Source organism: Eutrigla gurnardus (genome assembly GCF_963514095.1).
Source record: "Eutrigla gurnardus genome assembly, chromosome: 9".
Lineage (NCBI taxonomy): Eukaryota > Metazoa > Chordata > Actinopteri > Perciformes > Triglidae > Eutrigla > Eutrigla gurnardus.
In genome coordinates, this window is record NC_139923.1 from 27652765 (window position 1) to 27679372 (window position 26608).

The window sequence follows — 26608 nt, forward strand, 5'->3', positions numbered from 1 at the left end:
CTGGTCCTCAGTGGTGGAACGAACTCCCAACCAATGTAAGGGCAGCAGAGTCACTGCCATCTTCCGAAAAGGACTCAAGACTCACCTGTTCGACTCTGCATAACATGACCAACTAACACCCCCCCTCTTTCTTTGGACAAATGTACTTATTGTGACAACTGCGTCTGCTAAATGCCCTAAATGTAAAGTGTCGTCGTATGTGTCGTTAGTGTGTCAATGATTGAGTTTCACGACTGAGCTATGATGTCATACCTTTATAACACTACTTTATTGAGTAAGATCACCAAACTATCACTATGCTTTCTTGTCATCAACAACCCCTGATGAATGCTGGTGTTCAATAGGGGGCGCTGGTGACTATGACAAGTCATGAAAATCCACAGAGGAAGAAAAATCCAACCCCCACCCACCCATAGTTTCAATCACGTCCTCTGGCAGGATTTAAAAAGAAGGCAGCCCAGTGGTCTGAATCATTCTCAGACTATCAGAAGACATCCACAGAAACTTCAACAAAAAAGAAATAACCCTGGCAATATTCTTCGACATTGAAAAAGCATTCGACAAAGTATGGCACAACGGACTCAAATACAGACTACTGGACACCAACCTCAAACTGCCACAACCCACCCAATCCATCATTTCAAGCTTTCTGGATAACCGTCAAATCAAAGTGAAAGTTGCTTCCACAATCTCAACATCTTTCACCCCCCAAGCAGGAGTTCCACAGGGTGCAGTTTTGAGCCCACTATTATTCCTCATATACATTTCTGACATCTACTACCCCCCCAGCCACCATAGCCAAAGTCTCACAGTTTGCAGATGACCTCTGTTACTGGTCCAGCTCAAAACGCCCACACCTAGCAGCTAAGAAACTCCAAACATGCATCGCTGAAATAGAAACCTGGACAAACATGTGGAGAATCAAACTGAACCCTGTCAAGACCCAATGCATCCTCTTCACCAAAAACCCACACCTGCAGACCAACAACATCAACTTGTCACTCAACAATCACCAAATCAATACCAGCAAAGAAGCAACGTTCCTCGGGGTAACATTCCAAAACAATATGACCTGGACCAAACACATCAATAACCTGGAACAAAAAGCAAACAACAGACTCAACCACCTCAAAGCCCTCTGTGGAAAACATGGCGCATCACCATCAACAGTCATTAAAGTTTACCTGGCATACATCAGACCACTCTTTGAATACTCCGTCCCCGCCTGGATCACCCTCTCCGACAACCAGCTACAACGACTACAAGTCATTCAAAACAAAGCACTGAAACTGGCTCACAGACTCCCATCTTACATCAGCAACCATTACATCCACACCATAACTGGCATTCAGACTGTCAGAAAGAGACACCAAGTCATAGCACGGAAATACATGAGAACAGCAATAAACAACCCTTCACTTCAGAAAACCATACAGGAAGCACACACCATAGTTGATACCCCCATGTCATTCATGCTGCAGCTGGCCAAAGACCCCCACTTACAGACCCCCCAAAGCTCCCAGAACTGAATTAATGAATTTGTAGATCACTTCTCCTAACATCACACCACATGCAAACACACACACACACACACACACACACACACACACACACACACACACACACACACACAGTAATGTAAATAATATGCACACACGGTGTTTGGTTTATTGTTATTTTTATTTGTTTATTTGTGCCTTGGTCTTCATGTGTTAAAACCTCACGAGTCCTTTGCCTCCTCCCACCTCTCCGCCCCCCTCCTGACATCAAAAATGATGGGTAGAAAAGGGCACAAGCCCTGAGCTATCCCTCCAGGATCATGACTCTTTAGCCTTAGTCTGAATCATTATGTACATTGACCAGTGAAAATGAGTGGAAGAGGCAAAGGCGGTAAGGGACTCAGCAAACGAGGCGCCAAGCGTCACCGTAAAGTCCTCCGTGATAACATCCAGGGAATCACCAAGCCCGCTATCCGCCGTCTGGCTCGCCGTGGCGGAGTGAAGCGTATCTCCGGTCTGATCTACGAGGAGACCCGCGGCGTGTTGAAGGTCTTCCTGGAGAACGTCATCCGTGACGCCGTCACCTACACCGAGCACGCCAAGAGGAAGACCGTCACCGCCATGGATGTGGTCTACGCTCTGAAGAGGCAGGGACGCACCCTGTACGGCTTCGGTGGATAAACACGACCCGCTACTTAAACACGACCAAAGGCCCTTTTAAGGGCCAAACACTCGAGTTAAAGAGCTTATTTCCTGTCCCAAGAATGTGTTGCTGGTGTTCATGGAAAGTAAAAAACGTACATACAACGGAAAACGTGCGCGTGTGTGTGGACCATTTGTGCAAATAGACCCATACCAAAGGATCATGGGAAAGAGGGTCTACTCAGAACCCAACAAAATTGCTGACGGCTTTAACAATTTCTTCATTAATATTAGTTCTGACCTGGCTTCACGTATATTGCATATTAATGAGAACCCTTGTCACTTGATTAGGGGGCAATATCCCTCTCTCAGTAACTTAAGTCCTCCAACCACACAAGAGGTTCTTGATACCATCATGGAACTATGGTATTAAGAGCATCTTGATTAAAGAAACTGCCGATTACTTAGTCCAGCCTATAACCCATATTCTCACTCTCTCACTCAACTCTGGGGTTATTCCCCATCTTTAAGACAGGTATGACGGACGACTTTGGAAATTATCGACCTATTTCCATCCTGCCTTGTATATCTAAAATATTAGAGAAACTGGTTTTCACTAGATTATCCAAGCACTTAAATGAGAACAACATTCTATATGAACACCAGTATGGATTTTGCAAGAAACACAACAGAGCATGCGTTACTCCAGCTAACCAATATTATTTCATCTGCCATGGATAATAGAAAGTTTGCCATTGGGATCTTCCTGGACTTAAGCAAAGCATTTGACACGGTCAATCATAGTGTTTTGATTGACAAATTAAATAGATATGGGATTAAGGATATTGCCCTGAGCTGGTTCTCAAATTACTTGTATAACAGAAAACAATATGTGTCACTAAATGGTTATATTTCTACCAAGTCCAAAATTATGATGGGGTGCCACAGGGATCTTTTCTGGGCCCGTTATTATTTCAGATTTATATAAATGACTTAGCCATGTCTTGCAAACATTTTCTTCCTATATTATTTGCTGATGATACTAACCTTATAGCAACCCATAATGATTTCAAATATCTGATTGACAGTGTGAATGACAAATTATCTGTTATTTCTAAATGGTTTCAACTTAATAAGCTAAATGTGAAGAAATGTAACTTCTTGGTCTTTTGCAGCACAAATAAGTCTTACCCCAAAGAGTTGGCAAAAATATTTATCAATGGAGCAGAAGTCACACAAGTAAAAGCAACAAAATTCCTGGGTGTACTGGTAGATGAAAGACTAAAATGGACAAACCATATAGACCTTGTCTGCAAAAGTCCACAAAGATGATGGGTATATTAAGAAAAGTTTGTCCTCTAATCCATCCCTCTGCTCATCTAACTCTTAATTACAGTTTTTTGTTTCCGTATTTAAACTACTGTAACATGGTCTGGGCTGCTTCATATCAAACCCATCTCACAAAATTATTTATTATTCAAAAGAGGTTCTTAAGATTAATTTCCCATTCAAACAGATATGCTCCATCAGCACCACTTTTTATTAACTTCTCTATTCTACCTATTTCCAAACTGAATACTTACCAGATTTGTTTGTTTATTCACAAGTTTATTTACAGTACCCAAGATCTCCCAGCCTCTCTTCAAACTTTTCTGCAGGTATTGAATATCATTGAGTGGACTCTACACTTGCATATAATTTCACAGTTTTTAAACAAAAAAGTCCTGTTTGATTTGGATATGTTCCCACGTAGTATATAGTTGAGAGGATCAACAGATTATAGTGGGTTTTATTTCAAGAAACCCCTTTTCCTCTTGAGTAAATTGATACTGGAATTGTAGGCCTCAGATAACTTGGTAATTAAGAATGTTTTCATTTCCTGTTGAGAGTGGAACGATCAATGAAAGGATTCTGTGAAGATGCACTTCAGATGTCACATCTCTTTGCAACAGTCTGAGTTATCTGGTGTTAGCTGGTAGGGAAAATTGAGATAAAGGGCTCAGTCAGTCATTCAGGAGGGGATGCATGAGGAAAAACTCACCACATAAATAGTGTTATTGCAAAAAATACCATGTAATAGCATGACCACTTCAATCCCATTTCAAGACTGTGAACATATGGTATGCTGGAATACAACCATATTAAAGAGTAAACCAGAGTGAGAACCTGTGTAGCGCTGACGTTCTCCTTACACCACACACCGACACAGTCTGTAACACTATGATGACAAATAAATGATTTATAATTATAATGCGATAAACAATTAAGACTAGTATACGCGGGGGCCGTGTATACTAGTCCTTAACTCTCTTAACTTTCCCTATTAATTCGCTATGGTAGTCCTTAATACTACCGATGTAATAAACTTTTGGCCACAAGCGGGATTGTGGGGACGCTGTTTTACCCTTTTCATACAAGTAAGGAAATTTGAGCTTTCTCACATTTGACAGCAGTAAAGATCCCCTAAATGTCATTATTTTAGCCTGAAATTTGATTACTTTTGTCAAATTTGACCTGTGTCTATTTAAATGGATTTTAGATCCACTAGTGTGGGTCAAATCAAGTAATGGTAAATTAAAATACTGGTTTTAACTATAATGTAGTCAAAGTGTCTGAAAATTAGAGATGGGGGAAAGATGAGAGCCAAGGTAAGCATCAACATGAATTAGCATATGGAAATATGATCAAATATGAGATGACTAGATTATGATGACTAGATTATACACATTAATTACTTAAAATAAAGCCACACATACACCAGAATATCAAGTTATTCTGTACATTGCTTCATAGATCAGGAAAAAAATCCGGAAATGAGCTCTTTAAGTTGAGTGTTTGGCCCTTAAAAGGGCCTTTGGTCTTGTTTAAGTAGCGGGTCGTGTTTATCCACCGAAGCCGTACAGGGTGCGTCCCTGCCTCTTCAGAGCGTAGACCACATCCATGGCGGTGACGGTCTTCCTCTTGGCGTGCTCGGTGTAGGTGACGGCGTCACGGATGACGTTCTCCAGGAAGACCTTCAACACGCCGCGGGTCTCCTCGTAGATCAGACCGGAGATACGCTTCACTCCGCCACGGCGAGCCAGACGGCGGATAGCGGGCTTGGTGATTCCCTGGATGTTATCACGGAGGACTTAACGGTGACGCTTGGCGCCTCCTTTACCGAGTCCCTTACCGCCTTTGCCTCTTCCACTCATTTTCACTAGTCAATGTAAATTAACTGAATATCGTCCTAAGGCTAAAGAGTCATGATCCTGGAGGGATAGCTCAGGGCTTGTGCCCTTTTCTACCCATAATTTTTGATGTCAGGAGGGGGGCGGAGAGGTGGGAGGAGGCAAAGGACTCGTGAGGTTTTAACACATGAAGACCAAGGCACAAATAAACAAATAAAAATAACAATAAACCAAACACCGTGTGTGCATATTATTTACATTACTGTGTGTGTGTGTGTGTGTGTGTGTGTGTGTGTTTGCATGTGGTGTGATGTTAGGAGAAGTGATCTACAAGTTCATTAATTCAGTTCTGGGAGCTTTGGGGGGTCTGTAAGTGGGGGTCTTTGGCCAGCTGCAGCATGAATGACATGGGGGTATCAACTATGGTGTGTGCTTCCTGTATGGTTTTCTGGAGTGAAGGGTTGTTTATTGCTGTTCTCATGTATTTCCGTGCTATGACTTTGTGTCTCTTTCTGACAGTCTGAATGCCAGTTATGGTGTGGATGTAATGGTTGCTGATGTAAGATGGGAGTCTGTGAGCCAGTTTCAGTGCTTTGTTTTGAATGACTTGTAGTCGTTGTAGCTGGTTGTCGGAGAGGGTGATCCAGGCAGGGACGGAGTATTCAAAGAGTGGTCTGATGTATGCCAGGTAAACTTTAATGACTGTTGATGGTGATGCGCCATGTTTTCCACAGAGGGCTTTGAGGTGGTTGAGTCTGTTGTTTGCTTTTTGTTCCAGGTTATTGATGTGTTTGGTCCAGGTCATATTGTTTTGGAATGTTACACCGAGGAACGTTGCGTCTTTGCTGGTATTGATTTGGTGATTGTTGAGTGACAAGTTGATGTTGTTGGTCTGCAGGTGTGGGTTTTTGGTGAAGAGGATGCATTGGGTCTTGACAGGGTTCAGTTTGATTCTCCACATGTTTGTCCAGGTTTCTATTTCAGCGATGCATGTTTGGAGTTTCTTGGCTGCTAGGTGTGGGCGTTTTGAGCTGGACCAGTAACAGAGGTCATCTGCAAACTGTGAGACTTTGGCTATGGTGGCTGGGGGGTAGTAGATGTCAGAAATGTATATGAGGAATAATAGTGGGCTCAAAACTGCACCCTGTGGAACTCCTGCTTGGGGGGTGAAAGATGTTGAGATTGTGGAAGCAACTTTCACTTTGATTTGACGGTTATCCAGAAAGCTTGAAATGATGGATTGGGTGGGTTGTGGCAGTTTGAGGTTGGTGTCCAGTAGTCTGTATTTGAGTCCGTTGTGCCATACTTTGTCGAATGCTTTTTCAATGTCGAAGAATCGAATATCGTCCACTAAGGCTCATCGCTTTATAACTCCTGTCTGAGGACGTGGTGGAAAACAGTGTATTACCGCATACCGTCGCCACCAATGACATTCTTGGAGAGATGGAGGACCTCCCACCACTCCAAACCCCCAGGATTCTGCCCCCGTCGGTGCCGGTGGACGACGGCACAGCACTTAGACGAACATGATCATTTGTAATTTTGGAACACAATATGCTGCCAAACATGATAGTTGGGGTCATCGGACGTAAATCCACTCTTAAACTACGTAACACCAAACAACACAAATGCAGTAATAACAGCGTAATTCATGCGTTATAACGATAATAGTAACCACAGATGTCGCACTTCCTCGTTAGTATAGTGGACAGTATCTCCGCCTGTCACGCGGAAGACCGGGGTTCGATTCCCCGACGGGGAGTAAATTTATTGCCCAAGAGGCAACTCTGAACTCTGATTATATACAATATATTAGATTGAATATATTATATTAAATATTAGATGGATAGATTACTTAATTGTTTATCGCATCATAATTATATATCATTTATTTGTCATCTTAGTGTTACAGACTGTGTCCGTGTGTGGTGTAAGGAGAACGTCAGCGCTACACAGGTTCTCACTCTGGTTTACTCTTTAATATGGTATAAAAAGCAGCAGCACACAATGCAAGCGGTCAGGTCTCCGGCTTTCATTCTTTGCCATTAATGCAACATTCATACCATAACATGTGATCGTATAGTGGGAATATTGTGTTTGACTTCCTAGATGAGAGCTATTTTATTTTACATTTACAATAATGATTCAAAACCAGCATGAAATAAGCATTACTTTATGAACATTAAACCATTTCTGAATAGAAATCCCATTTTATAAACCCTTCACGATGAATGAGATATGGAATGCTATTAGTCCATGAAAGGCAACATAACATTTACAAAGCTAGGCTTCGGAGGTTTCATGCAACATCATATGTAAACACAATTAATAAAGCCCAACTGGTATAAAAAGCAGACAATGACAGTGATGTTAAACTTTCTGCACAACTGCTCAGAGAGCAGAAATGACTTACCGAAATAAGACAAATAAGGATTACGGCAGACACAAAGCGACAAAGCTAGCTAGCATTAGCTCAACATAAAACGTTACCATTTCTGCACAGGAATATTTGTAAAATGTCTAAACGAAACAAATATATGTATTGCTCTGAGGTGGCCCAACTTTTAAGGTGTATGAAATATGTAATTAGGAAACGTCTTTAGAAGAAGTGGGTGGCTCTTAAAAGAGCCTTTTGGGTTGTTGGTTCAACAGCAGTACGTTTACTTGGAGCTGGTGTACTTGGTGACGGCCTTGGTGCCCTCAGACACGGCGTGCTTAGCCAGCTCCCCGGGCAGCAGCAGGCGGACGGCGGTCTGGATCTCCCTGGAAGTGATGGTGGAGCGCTTGTTGTAGTGAGCCAGACGGGAGGCCTCACCGGCGATGCGTTCAAAGATGTCGCTCACGAAGGAGTTCATGATGCCCATGGCCTTGGAGGAGATGCCGGTGTCGGGGTGGACCTGCTTCATCACCTTGTACACGTAGATGGCGTAGCTCTCCTTCCTGGACTTTCTCCTCTTCTTGCCGGTCTTAGTGGCGGTCTTGGAGACGGCTTTCTTGGAGCCCTTCTTGGGCGCTTTCACGGTTGGTTCTGTCGGCATGTTTGGCTGTAGAGACTTTTCCTGAAGCGGAGTGAGGAGACGAGGCACAGTCTCCTCCTTTTCATTCCGCTTGATGCAAATATCACTGTGCTGTTGCTCTCACGTGATTGGTTGGCCTCTGAGCGCCTCTGCCCGCCCAAAAAGTGACCATTGTGTTACAAGAACCGGAAGAAAAGTCGACCAGCAGCGCTTCACAACCTGGAAGTTGAGGATTTGTGGAAGAAGTACTTAGATGATTAAGTAAAAGCGTCTGTACCTGCTGGGTAAAATACAACAATTTGAAAACTCAGTAGCTTGATATACGAGCTGAAACCCTTTTTACTTAGAATGTAATGGCTATGTCTACAATTATCCACTTTTAAGTTGTGCTTTACTCACATGTGTATATATGCTAAATACCAATTTCTCTTTATAAGTATTACAAATTAATTATATACATATGCTGTATGATCATCAAATCCAACAGCAGTTATCCAATGAAAAAATAAAAAATATATATTCAACAATTTGTAAATATTGCAAAAAACATAATTTCACATAATCCAGTAAGCGAGTTTAGATTTATGGGCAAAGTGAATATTTAGTCCTTTTGAAATCAGATTTTCCCTGAATGATGTGGTTACTTTAAGTTTATTTAAACAAATGTAGTATAGTAGAGAATAAATACCAAAAGAGTAAATAAAAAAAAAAGGTGGACAAATGACTACAGAAGAGACCAGTCTATGGTGTATGGAACTATGAAAGTGAAACGGTCTTCATTTGAATCTGGTTGGGAAATAGTGAAATGTTATTTTAACAGGGATTGTGTTGTCTCCTTGGCAGCACTTGATTAATGTTTATATAATTATTATAATAAACATAATAAGGAAGTTGATACCATGGTCTTTTTCTCCTTGGGATAGTGACAATCAGCTCAATTTCTTTGCTTTTCAGTAGATGTGAAGAAATGGACAATTATGCAGAGTTGAGTTACGTTGTCATGGCAACAGGAAAATGCCTTCAGATCAAGTGTTTGGCTCTTAAAAGAGCCTTTGGGTTGTTGGTTCAACAGCAGTACGTTTACTTGGAGCTGGTGTACTTGGTGACGGCCTTGGTGCCCTTAGCCAGCTCACCGGGCAGCAGCAGGCGGACGGTGGTCGATCCTAGCTGTCATTGGGCGAAGGCAGGGTTCACCTGGACAGGTAACCAGTCTATCACAGGGCCGACATGTAGAGACAGACAACCATTCACTCTCACATTCACACCTACGGGACATTTAGAGTCATCAATGAACCTATCCCCTTTGTAACCGTCTGAGAGACATTTTTCTGGTTATATTTTATTAATATGTTGTAAGTATGCAAAAGGATAACTTGATTTTGAAATCCAGACTGTTGGTGTAAACTGTGTAAATAATGCCGATTCAAGAGTTTGAGGGGTCATATGTGTTTTTGCATTATGGGATGTAAGCTAAGCATGGCGGCAGAGAGACCCATCATGGCGACAGAGAAGGAACGCACAGCCACAAACTTTAATTATTCTGCACGGTTCGAGAGGTGCACACGGTAATATTATATTCATTGTAATTTAATTTGATTTGATATTTGTGTGAGATATTTCGTGTGCACTTGTACTGTATATTTTGAAGATTTAAGATAATCACGTGTATAGGCCTGTCTGAAAATTGACACTTTATTAAGAGACTTTGAAACGGCTGGACATATGTTTAAATGTTATTTGTGCGTCTTGTTTTATTTTATCGTTTTCACTGTGTCTGCTAAGGAGCAGAGAGAGAAATAAACGTTAAAATGACAGCTGTATGAATCGTGGCCTTTAATTCGTCGGACCGGTGGCTATCCCCATCCTGCATGTCTTTGGACTGTGGGACGAAGCCGGTGAACCCGGAGAGAACCCACGTTCACACAGGGAGAACATGCAAACTCCACACAGAAGGAACCCGGGAATCAAACACGGAGCTCTTGCTGTGAGGCAATAGTGCTACCCACTACACCACCGTGCAGGTGTTCATGAGTATGGTAATCTATGGTCAAGTGAACTAGCAGTGCTAGGCAGGAGTCAGTGTAACGGTATGGCTCACATAATCAACAGTCTTAAAGTAAATAGAGCATTAATGTAGATATAATGGAGCAAAGCTCCCCATTGTACAATAATAAAATGGAAGAGGGCTCTTGGTGGTAAAGTAAAAAATGGAAGAATCCAAACAATCCCTCCTTAAAGGCCACTAAAGGCCAGTGTGGAATCAAAAAAGAAATCCTCAAGAGAAGTTGAAAATATTGCCATTTCATTAATTTGTAGAAAAAGTCATTAATAATTATTTGGGTTTTTTTCACAATGCAATTACATCTGATTCACACCATCAAAAAATCATCAAAATATGTAATAATCAAACACAATTAATCAAAATACCTAATAATTATATTCAGAGTACACAAGATCAAATCTACCACAAACTAAAGGAAAGGAAAAAAAACAATGATCTCAATCAAAGTCATTATTCTGAATTATAGGTAAGCCATTTTAGGCAAGTATCACATGAGCATCTTTATAAATCGCTTACATAAAAAGCAATCATAATCGTTTAAACCTTCTCAATCACCTCTCCAATACACTCCTATACACGTCACGTTACCAACTGACTCAAAGTTTTCAACCTTCAATCCGCTGGGACACTTGTTACCTTCTTGAAAACAAATCGTATAAAACATACAAAACCAAAACATAAACAAACTGGGACAATCTTCTGAAATGGGAAATGTTGTCCTGGTTTGGCCTACAGTCGTCTGTGCCATCAATCATGTGTGACTGAGTTTCAGAGTTTAAAGTGAGTGTTACATCCCCTCTGGAACATTGGGCTCTTGGTTGCTGTGTGTGTTGACGGGTGGAAGTCGACGGTGGAGGTCGGTCGGGTTTGTTTGCATGTGTAGTGTTCACTGAACAGATAGAAGATGCAGGCACCGACTGGAAGTCTCGGACCACGCTAGTTCTTCTTTTCATAGAGCAAATATCGCAATTGCCACATAATGTGACCTGTAACTATTTTCCAGTCATCATTCTGGAAACCACCCGCCCTTCAGATACATGAAAAAAACAGTGCAAACTTTGGAACGATTACAATTACACCTATCATTAACTTGTAAATCCTGAACCAAACACCAACCACAGTGCCTACAGCATCCCAAACTAGAAGTCTCTACATGAGTTGGATGTGAAAATATGTAATCAGCATAACAAAAATAAGTAGCTATAAAGCTACAGATGCTTATTGACTGGTTAAAATCAAAGGAACAGCTTTGGCATTCGTCTGTTATGTTGTCTGAAATAGCTTCTTATGCTGAACAAAAATATGAACACAAAAATGTTTTTGCTCCAAATTTTCATAAACTGATATCAAAGATCTCAGACTTTTTCTACGAAGACACAAAAGGCCGCTTTCTCTCCCATCTTGTTCACAAATTAGTTTAAATGTGTCCAATCTATCCGTTTGGCATATCAACATGCCGATTAGACAGCGTTATTAATCAGAATCAGAATGAGAATCAGGTTTATTGCCAAAGTAAGTTTTCACTTGCAAGGAATTTGTCTTGGTTGTGTTTGGTGCATACAATAAACATGTAATAAAAAAGAGAAAAAGTACTGGAATAGAAATTTACACTAAAAAATATATAAGAGACACTATAACATATAACATAAACAAGTATGTACAATATAACTGTTTTGAGGCGGTGCAGTTTGTGCAGGGAGTGCAAAAAATAACAAAACTGGATGTGTAAGTTCACAGTATATATACAATATATAAAGAGATGATGATATGTGCAATGATCAGGGATAATAGTCCAGGATGTGTGTTAGTGTAACATGTAGTTACTGGGTGGGGGGTTAGAGTCTGTCAGTGGGGGTCCCGAATCTTGTTGATGAGGCCCACTGCTGGTCACAAGAAAAGGTCACTCTAAAGGTCTTTTAATTCTTTTATCAACATGGCCTCCACTTTGGTCCAGACTGAATTGTCTCAACAACTCTGGGTTAAAACGGCTCTATACCAGTCTGTTAGAAAGTGCTCTGTTGTCACCTACTGGACAGACAGAGAATCACTTTCTCTAATTGACCCTGGTCTACCACGCCAGACAAGAGACCAGGGGCCTCATGTATCAATGTTGCGTACGCACAAAAACATGGCCTACGTAATTTTCCACACCAACGTTCAGATGTATCAAAAGTGAAATGAGCGTGGAAATGTGCGGTGTCCCACGGCAGCTTCATGGCTGGCGTACGCACGTTTCTACAGCTATTGTTCCTTTGGCGACGCTCTGAGGTGATGCTGGGAAACTGTTAATTATGTGAAAACAATTAGTCCTCAGAGTAATGTGCACATCAGAGACACATTAATGGACAATTAACACACACGTGTTTGCAATCATATGGATGAATATAAAAGCATGCACAAAGTGATGAAAAAATGGCATTAACAATGGCAGCCATGGCCTTGTTAGAAGACATCGCAAACGGTAACATCAGACGTGAGAGGGTGTTTAGAGAACGGGAGGATATGTTAGCAAATGACGACAACTGGCTCATGAGTCGTTTTAGGTTGCCGAGGCCAGTGTTACTGGAGCTGTGCGCAGAGCTGCGGCCGGCCCTAGAAAGAAACACAGCCAGGAGCCAGGGGTTGTCCGTGCCCACACAGGTGCTGACCACTCTGGGGTTTCTGGCAACAGGAGCCTTCCAGAGGGAACTGGCCGACCGGTCAGGAGTGTGCCAGTCCACTCTGAGCCGAGCCATGCCAGCTGTGTGGAACGGGATCATAAGAATGTCATCCAGGTACATCAAATTCCCATACAATGCTGTTGAACAGGCCAACATTAAAGCGCAATTTGCAGCAAGAGCCGGTTTCCCTAATGTAATCGGAGCTATTGACTGCACACATGTTGCTATAAAAGCGCCATCACAGGATGAATTTGTTTTTGTCAACAGGAAACATTTTCATTCAATAAATGTTCAAATAATATGTGATGCGCAAATGCAGCTCACCAACATCGTGGCAAGGTGGCCTGGTTCAACGCATGACTCGTTCATTCTTACTAATAGCATGGTTGGTAACAGGCTGGAGGCTGGCACGGTGCGCGATGGGTGGCTTCTCGGTGAGTAAATGTATCCGTTTAATTGCGCCCCGAATGTAAACCAGCACAATGCCCATTTGGGCACGTGCATTCAAATATGTGCATTTGTTTATCCCTGGTGAAAATAGAGCGGCAGAGCTATCTAACAAGCCCTTTATTGTCTCCTTGTGTTCAGTATTTGTGTCGATAAATGCGTGCGTAAAGTTGGAAATGTCACACTGCAGTAGCCACGGCGCACTTCTGCAGTCATTAATATATATAATAATATAATATATAATATATTAATATCCTCCTGTCCCCCCGCCCGTTGCGGTCACGCTTCGGCGGTGGGCCGAAATCCTCCTCTTCACCTCCACCTTCACGTCGGACCATTTCTTTTTTATTTCAGGGAGTGTGCGCTGCTCCGACCCCACAGTATTCACTGCCTCACACACACGCTCCCACTCACATTTCTTTTTTTGTGTGTTTATGCCTGATGAGAGGCTACCAAATAATACTGTTCTTCGAGTCTCGACTTCGTTTAAGAGCGTTTCGAGCTCAGACTCGGTGAAGTTGCGCTTCTTCCCTTTTTCATTTTGTAGATCTGATGGTGCAGAGAGGGGAATCCCCGGTGCAGGCCCTATTTAAATTCATTTGCATATTTAAATGGAGGCGTGGACAGGGAGGAGTTTAGCACTTCCACATGTGCGCTTAATTCCACGTTGATTGGAATGTACAAAGGAAAAGTGCTTGGATCCATGCGTACGCACACTTTGATACATCTGATTTTTTTTTGTGCGTAGGACAGTTTCTAGATTCTAGCGTACGCAATGTTTCAGTAGGAAATCCACGCAATTCTTAGTACATGAGGCCCCAGATGTAGACCGGGATGCCCCTGAGACAGTCCAGCATGTAATAGCAATGTGTGTTTATCGTATACAGGCAGTGTTTCTCCCATCCACCTTATTTACTCAACATATTTTATTCTTCATGAACGCAATTCTTAGTACATGAGGCCCAGGGCCCAGGGCCTCATGTACTAAGAATTGCGTGGATTTCCTACTGAAAAATGGCGTACGCTAGAATCCAGAAACTGTCGTACGCACAAAAAAAATCAGATGTATCAAAGTGTGCGTACACATGGATCCAAGCACTTTTCCTTTGTACATCCCAATCAACGTGGAATTAAGCGCACATGTGGAAGTGCTAAACTCCTCCCTGTCCACGCCTCCATTTAAATATGCAAATGGGTTTAAATAGGGCCTGCACGGGGGATTCCCCTCTCTGCACCATCAGATCTACAAAATGAAAAAGGGAAAAAGCGCAACTTCACCGAGTCTGAGCTCGAAACGCTCTTAAACGAAGTCGAGACTCGAAGACCAGTATTATTTGGTAGCCTCTCATCAGGCATTAACACAAAAAAAAAGAAATGTGAGTTGGAGCGTGTGTGTGAGGCAGTGAACGCTGTGGGGTCGGAGCAGCGCACACTCCCTGAAATAAAAAAAGAAATGGTCCGACGTGAAGGTGGAGGTGAAGAGGAGGATTTCGGCCCACCGCCGAAGCGTGACCGCAACGGGCGGGGGGACAGGAGGATATTAATATATTATATATTATATTATCATATATATTAATGACTGCAGAAGTGCGCCGTGGCTACTGCAGTGTGTGACATTTCCAACTTTACGCACGCGTTTATCGACACAAATACTGAACACAAGGAGACAATAAAGGGCTTGTTAGATAGCTCTGCAGCTCTATTTTCACCAGGGAAAAACAAATGCACATATTTGAATGCACGTGCCCAAATGGGCATTTTGCTGGTTTACATTCGGGGCGCAATTAAACGGATACATTTACTCACCGAGAAGCCACCCATCGCGCACCGTGCCAGCCTCCAGCCTGTTACCAACCATGCTATTAGTAAGAATGAACGAGTCATGCGTTGAACCAGGCCACCTTGCCACGATGTTGGTGAGCTGCATTTGCGCATCACATATTATTTGAACATTTATTGAATGAAAATGTTTCCTGTTGACAAAAACAAATTCATCCTGTGATGGCGCTTTTATAGCAACATGTGTGCAGTCAATAGCTCCGATTACATTAGAGAAACCGGCTCTTGCTGCAAATTACGCTTTAATGTTGGCCTGTTCAACAGCATTGTATGGGAATTTGATGTACCTGGATGACATTCTTATGATCCCGTTCCACACAGCTGGCATGGCTCGGCTCAGAGTGGACTGGCACACTCCTGACCGGTCGGCCAGTTCCCTCTGGAAGGCTCCTGTTGCCAGAAACCCCAGAGTGGTCAGCACCTGTGTGGGCACGGACAACCCCTGGCTCCTGGCTGTGTTTCTTTCTAGGGCCGACCGCAGCTCTGCGCACAGCTCCAGTAACACTGGCCTCGGCAACCTAAAACGACTCATGAGCCAGTTGTCGTCATTTGCTAACATATCCTCCCGTTCTCTAAACACCCTCTCACATCTGATGTTACCGTTTGCGATGTCTTCTAACAAGGCCATGCTGCCATTGTTAATGCCATTTTTTCATCACTTTGCGCATGCTTTTATATTCATCCATATGATTGCAAACACGTGTGTGTTAATTGTCCATTAATGTGTCTCTGATGTGCACATTACTCTGAGGACTAATTGTTTTCACATAATTAGTTTCCCAGCATCACCTCAGAGTGTCGCCAAAGGAACAATAGCTGTAGAAACGTGCGTACGCCAGCCATGAAGCTGCCGTGAGACACCGCACATTTCCACGCTCATTTCACTTTTGATACATCTGAACGTTGGTGTGGAAAATTACGTACGCCATGTTTTTGTGCGTACGCAACATTGATACATGAGGCCCCTGCTGACTGCTGGAACCAGAACCCCAAACGGCTCTTTTAAGAGCCAAACACTCAACTCTTAAAGAACTCATTCCTCTCATGAAACTTAATAGTCATTCTATTTCAAGTATATATTTTCTGTAGTGAAAGAATAAACATTAGAGATGGGATTCATGGCTCTTTGAAGGGAGCCGGGTCTTGAGGAGCCATTCTTTTCAAAGAGCCGTTCAAAAGACTGGCTCATTTATATTGATTTATTTTTAAGGAGCTAGCCTAGTGGTAACCCATTTATTCTGGGAAATAATCACTGGGAGGAATGATGGGGTAATATTTGGATCTGAATTATTCAGACTTAGACATCGGATATCTGAGTTTGATATCAGAATCTTCCGTCCACTGATTCTGAGCAAAAATACTCAAACAATTCGATGATGCGTTAATGAAGTTGCTGTGAAAATATAAGATGAATATGTGGGATATTCCACACAGTGAAGAGTGTAGACTCAACAGGTTTTCATTTCAAAGTGTCCATTGAAAAGTACATAATGTGGAATTGAATCCTTTGTGTTTCTATAACAACAAAAAGCCTGATTTATTCAGTTAAACAAATATCTTTGTGATGCTCAGATTTTTGAAGGAAGTCCGGACTTGGAATATCTGCATAATAGGCAAGGCAAGAAAACTTTATTCGTATAGCACCTTTCATACACAAGGCAGACTCAGAGTGCTTCACATCATAACATGTCATACAATAAAGTGAAAAATTTTAAGAATTAAAAAGAAAATGAAGGCAAAATTAAAATGCATTACAGAAAGACAAGGAGAATAAAAACATATTTGCAATAACAAAAAACAATGCAAACGTTAAAAGATTTAGCAGAAGGCTATGGTGAACATAAAAGTTTTCAGTGATTTATAATCATACATAATAATACATAAATACATACATAATATATAAAATAACTGCTGTTTGACATTTTGACATAATTGCTATTGTTCAATAAATGTGTCTAGTTTTTCTTGTGTATCATAAGTGGACTACAGCTGCATCCCTGTTTCATAATGACACCGATATGTGTTTCTATGAACCAGTGATACTGCATTCAAAGCCACTGCTGTTTTCTCAGACGAGTGATGTTTATTAGTCAGTGTTTTTTTTTAAATCATTAACACTAGAATGATGAACTTTATATTTAAGGTTTTGATCAGGAGAGGACATGTTTACAGTCACAATGAGCAGCTCTGATAGGAAGTCTGAGTAAACTGCACCAGAAGCCTCGACCAGCATCAGTGTGTTTGCTGCTCCCAGAATAACTTCATTTTATGACAAAATAATCAACGTTAGATGGATGTTTTTACATCGAGTCCCTGAACAAACATGTGGACCAGCTGGGAAACAGGTTTTGATGGAGCTCAGGTTGATTTTAAATCATTTTAGGAGAGAAAGAAGTGGGAAAAGTCAGTGAAGAGTGCTGCTCATGGCGGTGAGTAGGTGAGGTTTGGAGGCTCCCCAAACTAAAAGCAGAGAGCATCAGATCTCTACATGACTTTAATATGAAGAGACACAAGTCTGCTATCGGCTCCCTTCACTGTCAGCCTTCAGCTCTTCTCCCACGTTTAGTTTTCACTCTTTTATCGGTGAAGAGAAACACAAGTGAGCCGACTTTCAGACCGCACAGAGCAGCCACGGGCCGGGTTGAGTCTCCACGGTTCTCATGGTGTGTTTAAGTCCAGCCCCCAGCCCCGGAGAATCCAATATTCCGGTCAGACTCTCGTTCTCGTTCGTAGAAACACAACTCTAATAGAAAATGGCAGAAGAAGCTCCAGCTCCAGCCGTCGCGCCGGCAAAAGCCGCCAAGAAGAAGGTGACCAAGCCGAGGCCGGCGGGTCCCGGCGTCGCAGACCTCATCGTCAAAGCTGTGGCCGCGTCCAAGGAGCGGAGCGGCGTGTCTCTGGCCGCCGTCAAGAAGGCTCTGGCTGCCGGAGGCTACGATGTGGAGAAGAACAACTCCCGCGTCAAGACCGCCATCAAGGCTCTGGTCGCTAAGGAGACTCTGGTCCAGACCAAGGGGACCGGCGCCTCCGGCTCCTTCAAGATGAACAAGAAGGTCGCCGAGAAGCCGGAGAAGAAAGCCGTTGCTAAACCCAAGAAGGCTGCAGCCAAGAAACCCGCAGCGGCCAAGAAGCCCAAGGCGGCGGCAGCGAAGAAGCCGGCAGTCGCTAAGAAATCCCCGAAGAAGGCGAAGAAGCCCGTAGCTGCCAAGAAACCCGCCGCCAAGAGCCCCAAGAAGGCCACTAAGAGCCCCAAGAAAGCTACCAAGAGCCCCAAGAAGGTGGTGAAAAAGGCCGCTGCAGCCAAGAAGTCCCCCGCTAAGAGGGTTGCCAAGCCCAAAGCGAAGAAAGCAGCACCCAAGAAGAAGTAAGCTGTTCTCAGTCTGGTGGACCAGCGCTCCGACAAAAAGGCTCTTTTAAGAGCCACCACACTGTCCATAAAGAGCGTTTTCCTGCTTATTCTATTGTCATTACATAGCATTAAGACATCCTACCTTAGAATGTAGGAATATATTTCCAAATACACCCATATATTTATTTTCAACGAACTTCCATTTCATTAGTTATTATTCTGCAGTGTCAAACGAACTTTATATTTTTTTACATTAACATTACAGTGCTGTAATGCATTGAGATTTACTTCGTGATTTTGTTACTTCAGGATCAGCTTCAAACCACATACATGTAATACATTTGTAGTGAAAGAAATGAGATGGAAAACTCTAAAGGATATCTTAGCCATGTAAAACGGGCAAACGCCTTGATTGAGTTAATTGATTCGCAACTAATGTGATAACTTGTCTCTATGGAAGAGAAGAGATATTCAGAGTTAGTGTAACGAGTCCATTAAACTAAATCGATCTGCTAAAATATATAAAATGACCAACTTCCCAAACATGAATCAAGTGGCTGTGGAGATTCACACCCAAATCAGAATCCATTAACAGGCCAATTGGTTAATTTTTATAATTCTGCAGCCTGTTGTTGTTCCGTAATAGAACATGCGCCACTAATAATTTCCTCAAAAACAGATATATATAAACCGGAAATGAGCTCTTTAAGTGGAGTGTTTGGCCCTTAAAAGGGCCTTTGGTCGTGTTTAAGTAGCGGGTCGTGTTTATCCACCGAAGCCGTACAGGGTGCGTCCCTGCCTCTTCAGAGCGTAGACCACATCCATGGCGGTGACGGTCTTCCTCTTGGCGTGCTCGGTGTAGGTGACGGCGTCACGGATGACGTTCTCCAGGAAGACCTTCAACACGCCGCGGGTCTCCTCGTAGATCAGACCGGAGATACGCTTCACTCCGCCACGGCGAGCCAGACGGCGGATAGCGGGCTTGGTGATTCCCTGGATGTTATCACGGAGGACTTTACGGTGACGCTTGGCGCCTCCTTTACCGAGTCCTTTACCGCCTTTGCCTCTTCCACTCATTTTCTCTAGTCAATGTAAATCAACTGAATGCCTTTCACAGCCAGGCTCCTCGCTTTATAACTCCTGTCTGAGGACGTGGTGGAAAACAGTGTATTACAGCATACTGTCGCCACCAATGACGTTCTCGGAGAGATGGAGGACCTCCCACCACTCCAAACCCCCAGGATTCTGCCCCCGTCGGTGCCGGTGGACGACGGCACAGCACTTAGACGAACATGATCATTTGTAACTTTTGAACACAATATGCTGCCAAACATGATAGCTGGGGTCATCGGACGTAAATCCACTCTTAAACTACGTAACACCAAACAACATAAATGCATATTTTTATATATAATGAGGGCTCTGGGGGTCCTGCTTCAGAGGCTGGGGACAGAACCTGCACAGATGACCTGTTGGCAGCTGCACCGCTGACGTCCTCGTTGCCCTCTCTTCTGCCACCTTCCTCCACTCTGCGTCTTTGTGGGAACCTGGGCAAATTCTTAAATTCATTGTCACCACTGTCCCCTAAAAAAATATACACAGACATGGCTTATACAGTTTTACAGTTTCAAAATGACCTAAAACCACCATTTTACTTGATTTGACCCACACTAGTCGATCTAAAATCCATTTAAGTAGACACAGGTCATATTTGACAAAAGTAATCAAATTTCAGGCTAAAAGAATGACATTTAGGGCATCTTTACTGCTGTCAAATGTGAGAAAGCTCAAATTTCCTTACTTGTATGAAAAGGGTAAAACAGCGTCCCCACAATCCCGCTTGTGGCCAAAAGTATATTACATCGGTAGTGTTAAGGACTACCATAGAGAATGAATAGGGAAAGTTAAGAGAGTTAAGGACTAGTATACACGGCCCCCGCGCCCGCGCGGGGTTCGATTCCGGGGAGTATATTTATTGCCCAAGAAGCAACTCTGAACTCTGATTTATATTAGATGGATAGATTACTTAATTGTTTATCGCATTATAATTATATATCATTTATTTGTCATCATAGTGTTACAGACTGTGTCCGTGTGTGGTGTAAGGAGAACGTCAGCGCTACACAGGTTCTCACTCTGGTTTACTCTTTAATATGGTATAAAAAGCAGCAGCACACAATGCAAGCGGTCAGGTCTCCGGCTTTCATTCTTTGCCATCAACGCAACATTCATACCATAACATGTGATCATATAGTGGGAATATTATGTTTGAAAAAGTTAGTGCGTCAGCAGTACAGGAGCATTAGCCTAGCATGACTGGTAGCAAGCTGGCGAGGAAGCTACAAGGCTTGCTAGCATTAGCTCAACATAAACCTTGTAACATTCAGAATACATGCTCGTGTCGACCATCGCCAAAATGTCTAAAACATTGAAAAAAAAAAAGTATTTCAACATTGCTCTGATACACCAAATACCAACCTTCAGCTTCGAAGATCAATTATTTACCGAGTCATGTACGCTGCTGCGGTCACGTGACGGTAGTTCAGTGATTGAAGGAACGCCTCTATGTTTCGAAACAGCTATCGCTGAGTTTCGACAGGTGCCATGGTTTGCAGTGCAATTAGTAAATTGGTTCAATTAACAAGCTCAAAACGCTTAAAAACCATGCAGAAACACAAGTTCTTTGAGGGTTTTCGTGTTAGGAGTTTGAGACATAGTTTGACAGATAGTTTGACAGATAGTTTGAGAGTGAGTTTGACAGATAGTTTGAGAGTGAGTTTGATAGATGGTTTGAGAGAGAGAATTAGAGATTTTGTGAGAGTGACTTAGTGAGTATATATTGTTAGATCCATCCATCCATCCATTTTCTACCGCTTATCCTGTATTTAGGGTCACGGGGGGGCTGGAGCCGATCCCAGCTGTCTATATTGTTAGATATATATCCTCAATGATGCGCCACCTGAGATGCACTCATCCTGGAGTTCTAACCCCAGAGGTTCACAATGATCTCCCCAGGCCTGCTGCTGCTGCCACTGATGCTAGACCATTGAGTAGAGGTATGCTTTAATATTTGTTTTCCATTTTTAAATTGTAGTGGGATTTCCTGAGACTATGGAAACCTGGTCATTCTCCTACTTATTCACTGTGACAATGTTACTGTATACATCCAAAATTGCAATGCTGATCGCATTTTGAGATCAGTCTAATAGTCTGAAGTGTGGATTTGGATGGGGCTTTGGTGGATATGGTCGTAAAGGATCTCCAGCCATTCACCATTGTGGAGGACCAAGGCTTCAGGGCTTTTGTGCATAAGCTTGAGCCCAACTATGTACTCCCATCTCGGAAGGCGCTGACTGACATGGTCACTGAAAAGTACACCAGCACGAAGGAGAAGGTCAAGGCTGAGGTGCAGAAGGCTGTGAGGCTCACTGCTGATATGTGGACTTCCATCAACACCGAGAGCTATATTGGAATAACCTGCCATTACATAACACCCCAAGATGAGATGGCTACGTATGTACTTGGTGTTGCCCGGTTTCATGACACACACATGGTGCAGGCCAATCATGAGCTCCTGGAAGAGTGGGGTTTAACCTCCAAGGTACACTGCATGGTGACTGACAATGCAGCAAACATGGTCCTGAGTGTGAACCTCCAAAACTTCTATCATTTGCCATGTTTTGCCCACACTCTGAACTTGATTGTGAAGAAGGCAGTGGAAGAAACTCCACTGAATGAGATTCGCCTTAAGGCCAAAAAAATTGTTGGATTTTTCCGCTCCAGTTGCAAGGCCAGGGAGAAGCTAAACGCGGGTCCACACCGCACCGACTGCCCGACTCGCGTCGGTAAATGAAGTCGGGCTACTTAATATGGCCGACTCGAATGGCGGATTACACATTTGAATCGGCTGAAATGAAGGCCGACGTGGGCCGATTCGAGCGACCACACCAAGGAGACTCATGTCACGGACGCCGACTCTCTCAAAGATGCCGATTTTCGGTCCGGTGTGGACTCGCCTTAACAGAGATGCAGACAGGTATGGGCAGGCCTGCCCTTAAACTCATTCAAGATGTTGAAACAAGATGGAATAGTACATATGACATGCTACAACGTTTATATGACGAAAGAGAGACCGTGGCTGCTTCCCTGTCCTGTCTGACTACAGACCAAGCACCTCTGAACAACTATTAATTTGACTTTCTGAGTGCTAGGATCTTCTTCGACCATTCAAATTGGCAACTGTGGAGCTGTCCGAGGAGGAAAGTCTCGGCATCATTTATTTTTATTTATTTTTTTATTAATGATAGTATGGAGTTCAGCAAACACCATTATTAGTTAGAGGAAATTTAATTGCACATGTACACAGAACTTCAGCTCAATCAACAGTCACTATGCAAAAATAACTGATGCAGACTAATGTGTTGACCTATACTAATCTGTGTAATAGAATGATTAGGAAACGTCTTTAGATGAAGTGTGTGGCTCTTAAAAGAGCCTTTGGGTTGTTGGTTCAACAGCAGTAGGTTTACTTGGAGCTGGTGTACTTGGTGACGGCCTTGGTGCCCTCAGACACGGCGTGCTTAGCCAGCTCCCCGGGCAGCAGCAGGCGGACGGCGGTCTGGATCTCCCTGGAAGTGATGGTGGAGCGCTTGTTGTAGTGAGCCAGACGGGAGGCCTCACCGGCGATGCGTTCAAAGATGTCGCTCACGAAGGAGTTCATGATGCCCATGGCCTTGGAGGAGATGCCGGTGTCGGGGTGGACCTGCTTCATCACCTTGTACACGTAGATGGCGTAGCTCTCCTTCCTGGACTTTCTCCTCTTCTTGCCGGTCTTAGTGGCGGTCTTGGAGACGGCTTTCTTGGAGCCCTTCTTGGGCGCTTTGACGACTTGTTCTGTCGGCATGTTTGGCTGTAGAGACTTTTCCTGAAGCGGGGTGAGGAGACGAGGCACAGTCTGCTCTCTTTGTATCCGCTTGATGCAAATGTTACTGTGCTGTTGCTCGCACCGGATTGGTTGGATCCGACAAATCGCGCCCAGACCCCCGCGCGCCCCCGACAAAGCGCTCCCCCCAGAGCGTGATCTAGTTACTGATACTGAGTTATAAAACACGCGGGTTCAGATGAATCCACAGTGTGGGAATATCAAATAGAATCAAAAGGGTTTGGCTGGAATATGAATAGTATAGCAGAACAACACAGAATGTATAACAAGCACTGCTCTCAGTGGACCACACACAACCAGGCTCCTCATCCCATGTGCAATAAACTGTTATCTTACACAAGTGCAATATAAACACAACATCCCATGCTCTCCATCTCTGTCTATCATGTAAATATCTAGTCCATCCTGTATATATTCTGGAAATTGTCTATTATGTACATTATACATTCTACTTTATTTAACTTTCTTTACAAAGTCTTAGTGTTAATATCTTTTTATATTGTACTTTTTTTGTCAATGCATGTTTATTATTTATTATCGTTATTTTTCTACTGTTTTGCTGCTGTAACGCTGTAAATTTCCCCACTGCGGGACGAATAAAGGACTATCTTATCTAATTAAAGCATTTAAATGTAGTCCTTCACTGGTTCTTAGTGCGGTTCGCCCATGGTTTCTCCCATCACCAGAGGTTAATAGTGAACTACTGATAAGAAAAAAAAGAGTATCCAGATGAGCAACATTTTGCAGCATATTGCCAGCGATATTTAAAAACATAATTCTATGTATATTTTAAAATATATACTGATGGATCAAAAGTTTGCTAAATGGACATGGTGGTATTGGGATATATATTGGGATATATATCCCAGAATTTAATAAAAGAGAGGGGTATAGAGTAAGTCATTTTTTTTTTATCTATATACTCTATTGACATGGTGGATTAAAGAGGTTAAGACACTGATAAATGTGATCTGTACAGATTCCATGGCAGCTTTATATAGCCTAGGTACTGGTCACTCTTCAAGGGAAGATTTGATTATTGAAATGAAATATTTATTACTACAGGAACCTTGGAATCAGTATTCAGTTTTTTGGGGTTCCAGCTTATAACATTGTGACTCCAAAAAACTCAAAGAGGATGCAGGACACCAACAAATAGGTTGCTTGACTTGCAGCACACAGAATCACTTGACATGCTTCTTCTATATGGTGACTAGGTGAAAAACTTCTGAACTTGGTGTGTGTGTCATGATTAACTTTTTGTTTCCATTGTTTGTTTTCCACCTTAGACTTTAAATCTGGGAGTAACAGGTCAAATGCGGACCTGGGCCTCCTTGACATCAGCATTTCAGCCGCGGACAAGCCTGTAGAATGTGGAGTGATTCTGTAACTAAGCAGGAATCTGGACACCTTTGCTTCCAAGCTCTCATCCCCTCCTTAAGGATAAACAAGATACTACACAGCTCATATAGGCATTAAAGGTATTGAAGAGGCAGATAAAATGGCAAAAAAAGACGTTGAAAAACGAATAAATAAGAATTAATGTTCCAATGGGAAAGGGTGAAGCAAAATCTATAATCAATTCAGTAACTGTACAAAAGGGAATGGGAGGCAGAATTTAATGCAAGACACTACCATAAATATAAAGGATTGTGACAGGGAGACGGGTTAATTCACTGAGTCTAAACAGAAGGGAAGAAGTGGTCTATACCAGACTTAGATTAGGATATACAGGACTAAACGTTACTTTATATATAGTAGGAAAGGGTAATGGTTTATGCATGGTGTGCCAAGACAGAGAGGATGTTGATCATGTACTTTTACTTGTGAGAAGTATAATGATAACAGAATAATCTGGCAAGAAATGGAAGGGGAGGAAGAAGAATCCACAGTGTCACAGGGGTGTAAAAAGTAACATGAACTGGCTAGAACATGAAGATAAGAAACACAGCTTCACACCTTGTTAACCACTGAGCACTGAACGTCAGTTCAACATCACCTAAAACGAATGCACTTGTGAAAAACCCACTTAAATTTAAATAAAGTGATGTAAGGTACTTCTTTTTGATATTGGTAAGAAAAATAATAATAATTTGGCAAAATATGTTACCTGGAGAGAATCAGTGTGAAATAACATTTTACTGATGAATGTTATTGCATAATGTTATCGAATATAGGCCTATAATAGATATACTAATTTGTCGCATTCATTTTTTTGAGATTTGTAAAGACAGACTAAAGAGAAGACAGACTACGACATACTGTTAACTATTTATTCAGAGTCGTATCATTAAGTAAAATCAAGAGCTCAAGGACTTTTTCTGTTTGAAAAATCGCAGGCATCAAATAAGCAACTATAGGATGTAAACCGCAACCAATGGCCCAGAAAAAGATGCACAATTTCTTGCAGCAAAGTGTTATCTACTTTTGAGCTAACAAATTGGGGAGGAACTGTGGTTTAGATTTTAATCCTCCCTTCTTTGTTGCACGAGCTGGTCCCAGCTCCATGGCAACACGACACCTTGTTTCCTGGAATCCACACCCTGTAGAAAAAAGATTGAGCTGTCTGCCTGTTCCTGTTCATCTGCTCTGTTTTAAGTTGACTTCCTCAACTCTGAGTAAACCTGTGTTATCTCTTGACCACCAGTAGTGGTGGAGTAAACTAATTATTATGCAATTTGAGCAACTGTGAATCATCACTGGAATCACTGAACAGATATAAGATGTTACACCTATCATTAACTTGTAAATCCTGAACCAAACACCAACCACAGTGCCTACAGCATCCCAAACTAGAAGTCTCTACATGAGTTGGATGTGAAAATATGTAATCAGCATAACAAAAATAAGTAGCTATAAAGCTACAGATGCTTTTTGTATCGTTAAAATCAAACGAACAGCTTTGGCATTCATCTGTTATGTTGTCTTATATAGCTTCTTACACTGAACAAAAATATAAACAACAATTTTGCTCCAAATTT

At 42.4% G+C, this 26608-nt stretch overlaps 2 protein-coding genes and 4 pseudogenes across 6 annotated transcripts; 2 read left to right on the plus strand and 4 right to left on the minus strand.

The window, feature by feature from the left end:
- The first annotated feature begins 1868 nt into the window (after positions 1-1868).
- LOC311019199 (histone H4 pseudogene) lies at positions 1869-2199 on the plus strand (annotated as a pseudogene). The gene has a single exon. The product of its transcript is annotated as a histone H4 pseudogene (transcript).
- A 2768-nt stretch (positions 2200-4967) lies between these two features.
- LOC311019200 (histone H4-like) lies at positions 4968-5335 on the minus strand (the record flags this gene model as incomplete). Its single annotated transcript, XM_084018453.1, is given in 2 exon segments — positions 4968-5272; positions 5276-5335. Coding segments are annotated over 2 exon segments (309 nt in total). The 3' UTR covers positions 4968-5023.
- A 2589-nt stretch (positions 5336-7924) lies between these two features.
- On the minus strand, positions 7925-8355 carry LOC311019191 (histone H2B pseudogene; annotated as a pseudogene). Its single transcript has one exon. The product of its transcript is annotated as a histone H2B pseudogene (transcript).
- A 9734-nt stretch (positions 8356-18089) lies between these two features.
- On the plus strand, positions 18090-18732 carry LOC311019181 (histone H1 pseudogene; annotated as a pseudogene). Its single transcript has one exon. The product of its transcript is annotated as a histone H1 pseudogene (transcript).
- A 699-nt stretch (positions 18733-19431) lies between these two features.
- LOC311019198 (histone H4) lies at positions 19432-19762 on the minus strand (the record flags this gene model as incomplete). The annotated part of the gene is made up of 1 exon (XM_084018452.1): positions 19432-19762. The coding sequence occupies one exon, from the start codon at positions 19760-19762 to the stop codon at positions 19451-19453; it is 312 nt and encodes a 103-aa protein (XP_083874578.1). The 3' UTR covers positions 19432-19450.
- A 3447-nt stretch (positions 19763-23209) lies between these two features.
- LOC311019193 (histone H2B 1.2 pseudogene) lies at positions 23210-23588 on the minus strand (annotated as a pseudogene). The gene has a single exon. The product of its transcript is annotated as a histone H2B 1.2 pseudogene (transcript).
- Between the last annotated feature and the right edge of the window lie 3020 nt (positions 23589-26608).